This window comes from Cavia porcellus, unplaced genomic scaffold (assembly GCF_034190915.1).
Source record: "Cavia porcellus strain 051 isolate PalLab524CR breed Dunkin Hartley unplaced genomic scaffold, mCavPor4.1 scaffold_1, whole genome shotgun sequence".
NCBI lineage: Eukaryota > Metazoa > Chordata > Mammalia > Rodentia > Caviidae > Cavia > Cavia porcellus.
The window spans coordinates 188798805-188813918 of NW_026947484.1; the positions used below are offsets into that span (position 1 = coordinate 188798805).

The window sequence follows — 15114 nt, forward strand, 5'->3', positions numbered from 1 at the left end:
TTGTAGGTAATCTGCTTCTTTTCCCTGGCTGCTTTTAGTTCTCCTTCTGTTGGGGTGGATTTCTGGAATCTTGATTATTATATGTCTGGGTGTAGATCTGTTTTGGTTGTAGGTGGCTGGAGTTCTGTATGCCTCATTTATCTGGATATCATTTCTTTTTCCTATGCTTGGGAAGTTTTCCTTTATTATATCTGTGAATAGTCTTTGTACTTCATTTTTGGTCACTCCTGCTTCTTCGCTCAGGTGCTTTATTCTTAAGTTATGTATCCTTTTGTCATCTTCTAGCCTTTGAATTGTTTCTTTCTGATTCCTCGTTATTTTTAAGAGATCTTTTCTTTCAAAATCATATATCATAAATCTCTCTTCAAGTTTCAAAAAGCTAACTTTAGTTTCTGTCAAGGCATTTTGCCAGTTTTCAATGGAGTTTTTAGTTTCCTGGTAATCTCTTTGGATCTGTTTCATGTATTCTAGGTTATGTTTAAATTCTTCATCAAAGGTTTCTCTTTCTTTTCTGATTTCCTCCGCTCTTCCATCTGAGTTCTCTTGGGAAGTTCTTTAATTAACCTTTTCATATTTTGCCTCACTTGGATCAGAAGTACAGTTTTAAATTCCTCTATGAGGTCATGAAGGTATTTCTTTATGTCCACTGATGCTGTGTCTAGTATTGGATGGTTATTGTGCTGGTTCTCTTCTTTATTTACTTCTCTTGGGCTTATTTTCCCAGGTTTGGCAGCTTGAGGGTTTTTTTTTCTAATTTCTATCTCTTGTCATGTTTCTGGTTTCTTTCAGATTGGTGTGTCCTGGGGTCTCTGGCCCTCTCTGTATTGCTTAGGGTCTTTCCAAAGCGTGCTGACTGGGGTTTTGCTGCCCTTCCCAATTTGCTGTTATCTGGCAGGGATGCAGGCACAGTGCAGGCTAGCCTCGAGCCTCTGACCCAGTCAATTTGCAAGTTAGGCTGTACCTTGTGCATGTCATAGAGTCACGACAATTTTGTACCTGCTTATTGGGTCCCAACCAGAGATGTAGATCAGCCCCAGCAGATCCCACCAGTTCTCTCTGCGCCAGGGGCGGCTGACTGATGTCACCATGGTGCCGGGCTCTGCCCAACTCCAAGATGTCCTCCACCAATCCTCTCTGTGTCAGGGGTGGCTGACTGATGCTGCCACGGCACCAGGCTCTGCCCAATTCCAAGATGTCCTCCAGCCAGTGACAGCAGCCGCGGGACCCAGTCCCTAGTACTCACTGGGAATCAATGTAGTTCTTCCTCTTGGGTCCACTGCACACTGCACCACATGTTTTCACTGCACTCCCAGCACAGCATGGATTGGTCAGAAAACTGTGGTGCCTGGCTTCAGAGCCCAGGTGTGTATGGTCCTCTCACAGTCTCTTCCAGCATGGCCAGGTGGCTCTGGCTGCTTCGCAGGGCCCCAGGTCCCAATTTCCAGCACTCACTGAGAGCCAATAAAGCTCTTCCCCTTGGATCCACTGCTCACTGCGCCACGTCCTCCCATTAAGGGCCTGGGATTCGCCAACTCCTCTTTTCAGCAGCTGCAGTCTCAGTACGACTTTGGATCCTCTGGGCACGCCTAGTACAGCGCGGAATGGGTCTCAGTGAGCATGTCGGGTTTCAGCTCTCCACCTGTGCTTTTCCTTCCTCTTCCTAGTTTTATTTTTTCCTAACTGCCTTGGTTAATAAGAGTTGTTATCCAATCATTTGTCTCTCTCCATGTTGTCATATTCTAGCATCTGATCTGATTTCTCCCTAGAGACTCTCCATCCAGCCCCCTAGCAAGCAGCCATTTTTTCAAAATCTCCCATATTTAGATCTTTTTAACCACCCAAGCTCATGAAGATATTTTCCCATCTTGTCTTAAAATATTTTCTGCCTTTCACATTTAGATATGGAATCTACATGAAATGAGTTTATATGTAGTTTGAAAAATGATCAAAATTCATTTCCTTCCTTCTGGGCAATCAGTTGTTTCACAACTATTTACTGAAAGGGACAATTTCTCCCACCCCACCACTAATGACAAAGTGACAGTGTCACTTTGTCATAAATAAAATGACTGTAGAGAGTACAGACCTGTCTCTGGACTATCAATTATCTTCCATTCACCCATTTGTTTATTTTCTAATTAATAGTATCCTGTCCCAATTATGAAACTAAAGTTTCATAATAATATCTGATATCTGGTAGTGTATGTCCTAAACTTTTGTTCTTCTCTAAAGATTTTCTTGGCCCTTGTGTCATTTTTCACATATAAATATATTCCCATACTTATGCATTTCATTACTTCTTATTTTTCGCTGCATTTCTGAGGTTTTTTATGATCATCTTTGTGTCTAATGAAGTCCTCTGGTTTTTCTTGGACTGTGGGTCTTCTGGAGACAGACTCTCTCAGTTTATAATTGTCTTAAGTTTTCTTTATTTCATCTTAATTTTGAAGTATTTATTAGCTAAGTGTAGCTTCTAGATTGTCAGTCATCTGTTATCTTCTTTCAGCACTTTAATGTATTTCATTTTCTTTGGGTTCCATTGATTTTATTAAGTCATAAATGAGACTTAATTGTTTTTCTGAAGGTTACACATCACTTTTTCTCTCTGCTTTTAAGATTTGGTTTTTGCTTTGATGTTCAATGATTTTATTATTCTTTGCTCATGTGAGATATTCTTCATGTTTATCTTGATTTTGACTTCACAGATCTTTATAGGATTTCCTGAATCTGTGGATAGATGTGCCCTTGGGGAAATTCTAAAATAGAATCTCTTTAAATATTGTTTCTGTCTATTCTCCTTTCCCTCACATTCCAAGATAAAAATTATACAAATGCTATATATATTCAACCTGTGCCATGTATCTCTTATGCTCATCTCTGATTTTCTCTTCTGTCCTCACTGTGTTTCAGCCTTAGTATTTACTACTAAGTAACTTCAGCTCATCAGTCTACATTTGGCTGTGTCCAGCATGCTTCATCTACCTACTGAGTTCTTTATTTCAGTGGTTATATTTTTATCTCTAGAGTTTCCATTTTATTCACATCTTTTGTTTGTATCTTTCAGTTCAGCAAGCCATGTCTAATAACTTTAAGGTTTGAATCACATAAGGGTTTTGTTTCTATTATATATTTTTTATTTTCCCTCCTTTTATTTCAGCATTTGGTCCTATCTCCTTGGTTACCTGGTAAAATTCAATCAAATGCATCGTATATACAAAATTGTAACAGCTACGAGTAGTCTTTGTCTTCCACCAGGAAATACTTGTTTCTCTTCAAGCAGGTGGCTAAATTACTAATTCATCTAGGAACTAAGCTGATTACAGGTTTGATTTTAGTGTTGGAAGACCTGGCCAGTTTGGTTTGCTGTTGTTCTTTGTATGACCCATCAGCGCTCTCTACTGAAATCCTGGGGTGTTGTCTTCCCAATGCTATGAAATCCCAAACAGTTCCTTTTATTTTCTTAGCCCTTTTGCCTCGTATCTCAGTCTTTCTTTCTTTCTTTCTTTTTTTTAACTTAGTTACCAAATATGTCAACAATAATGCCTCTTATAATGCTGGGCTCCTTTTTCTGTGGTTTCCTTTCCATGGGCCTTGGGCCCTTCCAGTATGAGTAACTTGGTACCCTTGAGCTAGTATTTTGACCCCCATCAAGAGGCTGCTAAAAACTGGTTCAATGCTTGCTATTTCCACAGTGAGCCTCCCTGATTACAAACCAGCCAGTGCCTTAGCCAGGATGCTGGGCCCATCCCAAAGCATTTCTCTTCCCTCCAGCATGTTGGCTTTTCACTCCTGCCTGTCAGGATTTCTCTCGGGTATCTATAAAAAGCTATTTTTATGTTTTATTCTTCTCTTTTCAATGCTGTTGATGAAAGTTTTGGTCTGATATAAGCTATGTCATCTCATTCATAATAGAAGTCTGAACTGAGATTATTTTGCTTGACAGGAGGTGGATGTGACTTGGGGAAGGGGTAAGCATGTCCCTGGAGTTGGGAGGTGGGTATTGTTCATGAGAGGGAGCAGATGTGTTGCATGGCTGCACAGGTAAATGTGCCATGTTGACCCCAAGTGACAAGGAGGCCGATGTCAGCTCTTCACTAGAAGAGCAGTGTCTTGAACACCACACATTCCTTAGGCGGGAGGCTCAGCCTGAAGAGACAGCGAGCTTCCTTGCCATGAGTAGGCCAAAAATGACTTGGAGCAATCATGTTGCAGGACATAATCAGTGATCACCAATTTATGTATGCTTGCAATAAGAAATTATTCATAAACCTATAGATGCCTAAGTGAACACACTTATTAACATACTGAAACAAAATGTACCTGAAATTTACATTTTTAACAAGTTAGCCAAATGATCTCATAGACTGAAGGAAACTAGCTGTGCCTGTTTGCACCTTCCCAGTGAGGTGCTGAGATCAGACATGCCACAAGGGTTCTGGAGAGGAATTCTGCCAGTTCTACCTCTGGGGTAGGAACTAGTCAAAACTATGGAAGAGGAGCTTCTCCCTGTTATCCTTTCTCTTGTCCATGAGGCTCCCCAGCCCCTCGAAGTAGGACTCAACGTGATTGTGTTGGAATGACAAACCCATCACATTTAGTCACACTGTAGGGTTAACAAGCTTGTGTGGGTTATCCTGGGAACCTAACCACTATTTATAACATGGTTTCTATGGGAAAATATGTTACAAGTTCCAACAATTGCCTTTCAAAAATATGCTGAAGCACAACCTGTCAGTAAGAAGGAATATATATATATATATATATATATATATATATATATTCCAAAACCTTAGCAACACATGATAAACTTGACCTTAGAGCATGAGTAATTAATCAGCATTCAGTGTCGGCATTACAATGGAAGAAATTCTTCGGCCTCGAATAATTGGAAGACTGCTTTAGGAACAACTACTACTTTTTCTGCAACAATTGTAAGAGTTTCTTCCCGCTGTCATTGTTTGGCCCAAGGGAGACGGGTGCTGGCATCACCTGAGAACAGTGATGAATGGCTGGGATGTAAAGACAGTAAGAATGAGGTCACCTTTCAGCTTAGCTACACCTGTGTCCCATTTCAAGGACTACTCACTGAAATATGGTAAACAGCCATATTCGAGTGGCCATATTTTGAGTGCTACTGCTTGTCCCTGAGAACAGTTTTGTAAGTTAGAAAAGATATGAATTCACAGGTGCATATGTGATAAGTGTTTATAGGGGCTATGTTGCCCCCAAGCCAAACTGATCTCGATTCTCTTCTTGTTCCCTTGTGCACATATAAACTGTATAAAGGAAGGATTAAAACAGTACTCAGTTACCTCCTGATGATGAGACTGTACTTGGAAGGTCCACCCCTTATCTGGGCCCTCTGCTTTAAAGGAACCATAGATACCTTAAAGGATGCCCCAGGACATGTTCTGGTTAAGAATCTGGCTAGAAGGTCACCTGAATGTAATCACTGGCTGAAACAAATGAAAATCAAGCTATGGTTTAGATAAGTATATCCTCAAAGTCCCATAAGTTATAGGCTTGGTCCCCAGAGTGTCACTATTAGGGGTGGAACCTTTGGAAGGTGGACCTAGAGGGAGCTCCATAGGTCATTGAGAGTGAGCCCTGAAGAGGATAGTAAAATCCTAGCTCCTTCTCTTTTCTCCTTGGCCTGGGATGAGTGGTTTTGCTCCACCAAGAATCCATATTGTGATGCTATCTTATCATGGCCAAAATAATGGGTCAGATGACCCTGGACTGGAACCTCCAAAACTATAAGCTAAAAGAGATTTTTTTCTCTTTATAAATTGATTGTCTCAGGTATTTTGCTATAGCAATGTAAAGTTGACTAACAGGGCACTACCTGTCCTCAGATGCTTTTGTGTATATCAGAGAAGGGCTATAGAAGCAAAAGCCAAGAGGATAGAGGAAGTCAAAGGGGATCATTCTTTTCATGCTTAAAGCAATTAGAGAAGCACAACCCAAGTAATTTTTAAATACTTTAAAATTAGCCAATAGATAAATTATTAGCCAGAAATAGATCAAATCATATCTAAAAATCAAAGAAAATATAACCAAGTGATGAAAGATGGAGTTTTCTAGCAGAGTGCAGCAGCTGGGGTGAGGATGAACAAACATGAAAGGAAGGAAGAACTCTGAGGGTCTTGGGAAGAGAAGACATCTCTCAGTGAATTGTCTGAGGCTTCTGCAGGAGTGGGAATGGCCGAGCATGGCAGCAGCCCCTCAGAAGCCAGCCAGGACAGAGGGATGGACAGGGCACAGAGTAGCCTTGTGGTGTGAATGGAGGAGCTGGGCTGTCCAGGAGGTATGCTCATCTCCTTGAAAAACCCCAAAGTTAAAGTCTGTGCCTGCCATGGGTGTTGAGTGACACACAGGGAGTGGTGGCTGCCGATGCTATGTTTCCAAGGGAAACTGAGAGAGAGAAACCCAAGCCGCCCCACTGGGACCTGAGTCAGGAAAGGAGGTGACCACCGGCTGGGACACGGTGCACACTGGTCAGGCAGGCACACTGCCTGCAGGGCTGTAGCTGGGGCATTTGGCACTGGCTCCCAGGCACCTGGATGGTAACCCTCCAAGCGACCAGCTGGGGCCAGATGGCCTAGCTTTGCTGCCTGCCTGGATTACTACTGGGTGTCTTAGTTACTTTTTACTGTAGTCACTGAGACAAAATACCTGACACCCAAAGTTAGGGAAGGAAAAGTCTATTTCTTACAGTTCTTGGAGGTTTCAGTCCATACTCAGTTAGCTCCAAGGCAGGGTAGCATGGCGGGGCAGCCCTTCTTAGCAGCTGCAAACAGCAAGGCGAAAACTGGCAAGGGAAACACACATTCTTGTTGCCATTACATCACATCCTGGCTCCACCCCTAAGCAGGTGTAGCACTCACACCACCAATCTGAGGGCTAGACAATGAGCCAATCACAAATGCTGGATTTGGACAAGTCCATAACTCATGAGGCTTGGGGGCCACTGACATAAACCATGACACTACACCTAGCCCTAAACAACTTGCACTAGTTTTCAAAACCTAGGGTAACCTCAAAGTCAAACACAGAAGCAGTAGCAGAGGTGGAATGGGGGCTCCATTGCCTCTCTCTCTCTCTCTCTCTCTCTCTCTCTCTCTCTCTCTCCCACACACACACACACTTCGCCCCCACCTCTGTGTGTGTGTGTGTGTGTGTGTGTGTGTGTGTGTACGCACATGTGTCTGTATGTGACCTTGGACAAGTCTCTGAATATCTTTGCTGCTTCAGGCTGTGACAGAGGGGGCCTGTGCGATCATCCTTCCCAGTGAAAACTGATGAGTCCATGGTTTCTCTATGCATTTTGTTCCCAAGAAGGGTTTTTCCAAAGATAAAGCTGAGGACTCTGATGACATTTCTGGCCCAGGAGGTCACAAATGATTTGAGAAAAGGCTCAGGAGGGGTGGTGGGTAATGGACTCCCTGGGTAGCCTCATTCAGAAGCTTGGCCCCAGTTCTCGAGCCTCTGTCTCTAGGGTGGTTTGAGGTGCCTGAGACTCAGGGAAGAGAAGAAGTTGTGGACTGAACCTGGCTGGACTGCAAGCTGGAGCAAATGGGGAAGAAAGGGACAGGAAGAGGGTAGAAAGGGGAGTGGAAAGAAGGTGGGAGAGAGGAGAGAGGAGAGAGCAAAGGAGGGAAGAGAAGGGAGGAGAGGGGAAGGCGGGGGAAAGGGTAATCCACGGAGCAAATCACTATTTACTTGATCTAGTCTGAAGCTCTGAGGAGTCCCGGATTCTGAATTCAATCTGGGCCTTTCAGATCATTTTGAAAGTATATTCATTATAGTGGAGGATAGAAAATGAGTCTTAAACATGTATGGACTTGTCCATAATTCAAATATCTAGACATACAGTGTGTGGGCTTCATGGGTGCCATAGTCCAGGCCCTGCAGATATCAAAGGACTCCTGCTTAGGGTACACTCTCCCCTCTCCTTGGTCTTGCAGTCAAACAGGGTTCCGTATCAGCCCTGTTGCTCAGAGCCATGTGGCCCTCTGATGGATTTCCTAGTCTGTAAAATGGGGACAGAATGTCACCCACTCTATGAGGTAATGAATACAGAGCCCAGCACTATGCCGGGTGCCCAGCGGGCATTGAAGAGCGTCGGCATGCGAGGTGCCCCTTCTGTAACTTCGTACCCTTGCCCCTTTGCTTTTCCAGACCCCACAGCAGTATGAGAGAGAGTACAACAGCAAGCGATCGGGCGTGGGGCCCAGCAAGTTCCATGGTTATGCCTATGATGGCATCTGGGTCATCGCCAAGACGCTGCAGAGGGCCATGGAGACGCTGCACGCCAGCAGCCGGCACCAGCGCATCCAGGATTTCAACTACACCGACCACACCCTGGGCAGGATCATCCTCAGCGCCATGAACGAGACCAACTTCTTTGGGGTCACGGTCAGTACCACGCAGCTGCCCTCTCCTTTCCTTAGTGCCCTCTGTGGATGGGGAGACAAGGAAAAAGGCTGTCCCACACTTTACATGCATGTGGCCTGTTCTCTGGAGTTACTGAAACAGCTTCCAATGGGCCACCAGTTGCAGGGCTGTTGAAAGGAGGGTGGCCAGGGTGTGCTCTCTGGCGCACTGGGAAAACGCCTTAACTCTGGAAGAAGAAGGGCTAAGAGCAGATATTCTGGTGCAGGTACATTTTCACTAGGTGATGGGTGAAGCAGGCCAGGGGGATCTCTAGACACAGTCAGGTTCAAATCCTGGGTCTTCGCTTCCAAGTTGCTTTCTTTGAAACACAGAATTTCCATTCCTGCAATAGGAATATTGCGTACCTTACAAAGTGGTTATAACCATAAGTCATTTCACAGCACAACTTGCTACTGTTTGCAGTGCTGGCCCCTTGCTCTGAGCCTCATTTCTTATCTGGTTAACAGTAGTACTGTGCATAAGTATGTCATGTAGACTAGACTCAATAATGTATGCCCAATGCAGGGCACCCAGGAAGTGCCAGCTATTGCCATTAATAATGGTCTCATTGCTTTCTTTGTGACTCATCAGTAATAGATGCAGTCACAATCTACATTAACAACCTGGAACGTGAAGCTTGGAGAATTTGAGTTCTATAGCTAATCCAAGGCAGGACTAAGGGTCCAACCCGGGCCTAGGTCTTAGTTGCTGTATTACATTGTGTTCTGGGAATGGGTGTAAGTGGTAGTTTATTATGATTTATGATGTATTTGCTACCAGCTCTGTACGTTCTCCTAGAAAATATAGCAAATTTACTAAGAGTAGATTTCAATGAGCTAACATGCTGTCTGGTACTCTAACTTAGTCATTTGAGAATGAGTCTGTCCTGGGATATTAAGACGAATAGACAGGAGAGGCTGATTGGAATATTTCCTAATGTCTATATCCAGCATGGATATGCTTAGGCTTGTTGTGGCTGTGCTCAGCAGGCCCTGTGTGGGTGCTGAAGCTGGGCACAATGCTGTGGACACCAAAGCAACATGGAGCCCGTGGTCCACACACAGGGGTGAGACTCAGGGAGAAGTGGCATTTGAGCTGTGCCATGAGCAGTGGTAGGAACTAGACTGCAAGAAGTGGCCAGAAGCTTGGCCAGGTCAGAGCATGGCGGGGGTGGGGAAGTGTGTGGGACAGGAGGGACACCATTACCTACCTGCAGTGCTAGGAAACTATAGGGTAGGGCTGGCAAGTTAGTAGGACTTGAAAGGTCAAGCTGAAGAGCCTGGCTCTGATCTTATATGGTGACCATTCTCAAGATGTGGCCAACTTTACCCAAGTACTTTGTAGGGTCCCAGACCTGTTGAACCAGCCTCTGAGAATGAGACCCAAACACCTGGTCTTTAATATACTCTCCAGGTGATCCCTGCTGTGGCTTGAAGGGAGGCTTCGAACTTTGCTAAAAAATGCAGCCAATTTCTACGGGTTCTGGGTAGGAATGTCTGAAACTCCTGGATATCCACTCCCACAGTTCAGAAATAAGGAGTCCGTGCAGTTACTGGCCATGAGTGTTTCTATAGCATAGCCTGGATTCAAGCTGGAAACTGAAAGCTTTCCTCATCCTGGCTTTAAAATAGTTTTTTATCCTCACAACCCCTTATCACACAAATCTCTCATGAAGTATATGAAATGTGAAGCTTCTCAGTTAGCAGAGGAGTCCAGAGCCCTCTCTGTTCATGCCCTTCTGCCAAAGCTCCTTTTGTCTGCAACCCAGCTACTCCCATAAAGGCTGCACAGAGCGTCGGTCAAAATATCTGCAAAAACTGAACACGATTGCATGTGCCTGTAATCTCAGCTAGTAGAGAGGCTGAGGCAGGTGGGTCACAAGTTCAAGGCCAGGTTGGACAACTTGGCAGGACAAAAACAAAAAACAAAAAAGGATGGGGCCGTTGTTGCTCAGTAGCAGAGCCCTTGTAGCATGCAGGACACAGTGGTTCAATCCCCAGCACCACATCTCCGAGGTCCATTCTCCCTGATTATACTGTACATATTCACGGGTCAGGACTCAGAGAGGAGTAGCATTGAAGTGGGCCAGTTTGTAAATGTGGGTATGTTTATTTTATGACCACCTTTTTGTTCCATAGAATGAATTCATAGTAACCAGGGGTGAAATGGATAGAGAGCTCCAGAATCTGAAAGTATTTTATCATCTTTCTATTCCTAGAACTCAGCATTTTGCCTAAATGCCTGGGAGTAGCTTCGTGGGAGACCATTTATAACCACTTCGAAGTGTGCCCTTTCATCTCAGCCAGATAATACATAATCCCTACTTGAGCAATTAGATAAGTGTGCCTCAAATGCTTTGCAGGGCTAGAAGATGAATTTCTTTTTAATGGGAGACTCCTTGACACCTGCCTGTGACTCATAATTCAGTGAATGTCAGAGCTGAAATCAGCTTTCAGGATACTCATATTCAACACTCTCATGTTGAAGATGAGTAGCTGAGGTCAGCCGGGGAGGTGGTTTGGCAGCCGCAGGATGGTGACCACACTGGCTGCGCCTCTCCTCAATTCCATGCTCCTCCCTTCTCTTTGTGCAAGTCCCTTGTTATCAAGAAAGGCTACAGAGTGAGTTAGTTCTGCACTGCTTTACTTCATCCTTATCCCCTTTGTCACTTACTAATAAGTGCTTGGCACTGGGTAGCAGACAGGTTTCATTAAAATTGTCTTCTAATCACTGTAAGAAAGGACGTCCTCTGACAAATAAAAAGTGCCTCTGTGGTTCAAAAAGACCACAGAAGGCCAAGTTCAGCTATCAATAAAGAGTTAGAAAGGAAAGGAAGGGGGAAGATGGAAATAAATAGAAGCATTTTCCATTTGCTGAAGGGTTTTCATTACACGGAATGCATGGTATCCATTTTTCCATGCTCAGGCAGACACTTTATTCTGGGGCACCCTCACTCAACATGTTTACTATACGGAAAATCATTTAAACACATTAAATTAATTTTATCTATGACTCAATTCCAATTGATTCAGTGCACCTGCTTTCTGTTAGGGGTTGGGCCTATGCTTCTTGGTTGGTTTATTGATGAAGAAATTTCTTCCATGCATCCTAGCTTGGTAAGCCAACTTAACTTGGGGCCCCAGCTCTGTTTGATTTTTTCAGGTTCCCTGGAGCACACAGAAATAGCCTTCCATGTCCCTACCAGCACACTGATTGCCTAAGGTAGCGGCCCACCTCTTACTCCCTGAGATGGGCACCTCTGATTCCATGGTTATGATGTTTAGCACTGGGATTCTGCCCCCGTGGTCTGAAAATCTCAGGATGCTTCCCTGTCTGGAGGCTCTCTTCTGCCTAACACACATCCAGGAAACTCAGGCTGAAATTGACTATTAGATCTCCAAAGTTCACAGCATTTTGAGAATCCATTTTCTGAAAGTGTTGGAACCCAGGTCAGCAAAGTTAGTTTAGGACAATGATTTCTAAATGTCTAGATGTTTGTGGATGTCCCAGAAAATTCTGTTAAAATTCAGTTGTGCTGGCCCCACTCCAGAACCTCTTATCCAATGATCTTTCATCCTTAAGAATTTCTTGAGGGTACACACATAGCGCACACTGTTTGCTTTAAGCTCATCAGTGACATATTTATTCCTGTATTCATTCACTCCATGAGCAGATGCTGGGCTAGGTGTGTGGCATACAGAGAGGTAATAGATGATAAAGGTAATAGAGGAGTAGATGAGTAATTTCTGGGAAGTATCCAAGGTCTCGGGAGAGAAGATTAGATTCTATTTATAAAGCAATGACCAAGGAGCCATCATCCATTTTCCTGAAATTTAGTAAGCAAAACAGAAGGCTTCCATAGTTGCAAGATGCGCATCCACTAGGTACTTGTCCTGTGCCGTGTGGTTTCCTGGCCCTGCTCTCAACATGTCACTGCACTGTAGGGCTTAACAGACTCCTCTAACTTGGCTTTTGTTACAGACACCCAAATTCATTGACAGGCCTTCATAACTTTTCAGTACATTCCTAAGAACATTTGCTAGGCATTCAGGTGAAAGAAAATCAAACCCTTATTTTTTTTTCAGCTGATGACTGTTTAATTCTTCCTTGTTTCGAGGCTCTTGAAAGAGGGCGCTCTCCCAGGCCTCCAAGTGGACAGATCCTTTTGGTGTGTCACACTTGGAGAAGGTGACTAACCACAGTAAACCTAACTCTTTGGTACAAGTTCCTTCTGCTCTGTCTTTTAAAAGGATGCCACAGTTGGTTTGCGGTGCCTATAACAGGCTAAATTGGTAGAATCTCTTTTTACCTAGTATGTGTCTTTTTACCCTAATGTGTGTCCCAGAGTTCCTCAGGCTGTGTACCGCAGGTTTGGGTACAGCTGTGGGGCCTCCAAGACTATCCAACCACGAAGAGATTGAAAACACTCCTGGGGATACCTTTGGTTGTGAAAAGAGGACTCTGCCCTGATTAACCTCTTTTCTACCATCACCCCTCAATCCCTGTGAGTGGGTTCAAAGCACAGGTGATCACAGCTGGAAACATGGTGACCTGTAGGTTTCTCCAAATAGCAAAACCATCCTCTACCCCCCGCCCGCCCTGCCCCTGTCAACCAGCCGCAGGTCCGTATGTCTCAGGGGAACATGTCAGGAGAGGCCACCACTCCCAGGTTCAGGCCTTTCACCTCTGATAACTGTTATCTTCTAGCTGATCTCACCAAGAACGTGAGAAAGAACAGCTGATGGCAATTGTAGAGTTTATTGTTCTACTTGCTTTTGTTGCTGGTAAAAGGGAATCCAGCCTTAGCCATGGCACCCCTTAACATTTCTATGCAAGTTTTTAAAAATTTATCTCTGCCATAGCTCAAATACTGCCCACCGTTGACACTTTCACCACACCAGTGTTTCATCTAAGGAAAACCTCAAAACGCCAGTGTGGTTGAATACTCCAAGTGAAGTGAGTAATTTGAAAAAGCCAATGAATTCCTCTTCCTAGGGGAAATCCGTGTTGTCTCAAGCCTCCACTCACATAATCCCCACTGGAGTGTGGCCCTGAAGTTGTGTAGTTTTTTATCCAAGAACTTTACACACACACATGCAAACATACACAACTAGTTAAATGTTGTCATCTTTGAGAGTTGGCTGTCTTTATGCCTGTCTGATTTTGGGGTCCTGGTTTTAATTTCCAGTGCAGAGGCTAATTCTCAGCCTTCCCACCTCCAACACATTTGTATCTTATATTTGGCATCCTCTTTTACCCCATAGATCAGTTTTAGGTTGAATTTGAGTGAGAAAAGAAAGTACTAAGAACTCCACCAAGAAATGGAGGAAAGTACCAATCAGGATGTGGCACCTTCAGGTGCTGATCATCCTGTCAGCCATGATCTGTCCCCTGCACTGTCATGCACTGTCTGTCCCCTGCACTATCATGACTCTGACTTTTTCTCGGTTTTATACTGCAGGCTAACATTAGAGTATGTATCTGAAACTCTAGGATAGACCACTTATGATGCATCCCCTGGGTGTTCTAGAATGTTCACCTTGTCCCAGGGACCTCAGGCTAGCTCCTAATGGTACTGTTTCCCATTCTAAGCTCCCTCTCATAGGCCTTTCTTGCTAAAGATCAGCAGCACACTCCTCTACACCCCACTTATCCCCATCACTAGACCCAGCTAGCTGCAATGGAATTGCATCCTACACAAATTTAATAAAGGAGTCATCTTGAGAACTCAGTCTCTCTCCCTCCACCCCCTGGCTAACCAGGAAACCCTCAAAAGCAGATGAAATGTAGTTTCTAAGGGCACAGCCATGAGGAGCTTTAGCAGGAATTACAGATTTGAAAAGTCAGGCAGCAAGAGACCACAGCATGTACACCTCTTATAGCTGTGTGACTTCCGGGAAATTCGTTATTTATTCCACGGTGCCTGTTTCCTCATTTACAGAGTGAAGAGTGGTTGTGAGAAATAACAATACTGGTTAAACTCATAGCCTGCATCACTGTTATTCAATTATTATGGCTACTGCTGCTGTTGTTATGGCGGGGACTTGTCAGAAAACAGTTCATGTGGTCCAATCCATCAGCATTCAGGATTGAATCCAGTGCTTGGTCATGATATGCATACTTGGTGCTGGTGTGTTTAACATGTGTGATCTCATTTAATCCATTCATCAAGAAATAAATCTATTACACTGCATTAAGATTATAAGAAACAGCAAACCAAGTCTGCCTTGTGAGCAGCAAACTTGTGCACTTTCTTCCTGCTGCCGTGTAATACTCTAGGGATCCAAAAGTCACCTTAGATGTGAAAAGCACCTGCTCACAGACCTCCCTCCTGCCTAGTTCAGTGCCACTCAAATCACCTCTCAGCCTGAGAATCACCATTCTGCAAAACACACAAGACTAGTCACAGCAGGTACTGTTGGTGCCCGCCCCCCGGGGTCCCCTTGACCCCTTTTGGGGCTTTGGCTGGGTTTGCCCACACCCAGCTTCTGCAGGTGCCCTGGCTAATGGCTCATACCTGCAGCCTGCCCTGATCTACAACCCCAAGATATTGGAGTCTCCTGGTTTGGAGATGCCTGGGAATTAAGCTCAAGCATGACAGATGTGGCATTGCCACACCCAGAGCCCTTACCTTGCAGGGCTCCTGCTGAAGTGGCCTTGCCTCTGAAACTACTGCTT

At 44.4% G+C, this 15114-nt stretch overlaps 1 protein-coding gene across 1 annotated transcript in view; it reads left to right on the forward strand.

Moving 5' to 3' along the window:
* The window catches only part of Gabbr2 (gamma-aminobutyric acid type B receptor subunit 2), a 355790-nt gene that overhangs the window by 215946 nt on the left and 124730 nt on the right, over positions 1-15114 (forward strand). The window contains exon 7 of the mRNA XM_063224805.1: positions 8182-8418. Within this exon, the coding sequence (XP_063080875.1) occupies positions 8182-8418 (237 nt within the window). The remainder of the gene's footprint in view (positions 1-8181; positions 8419-15114) is intronic.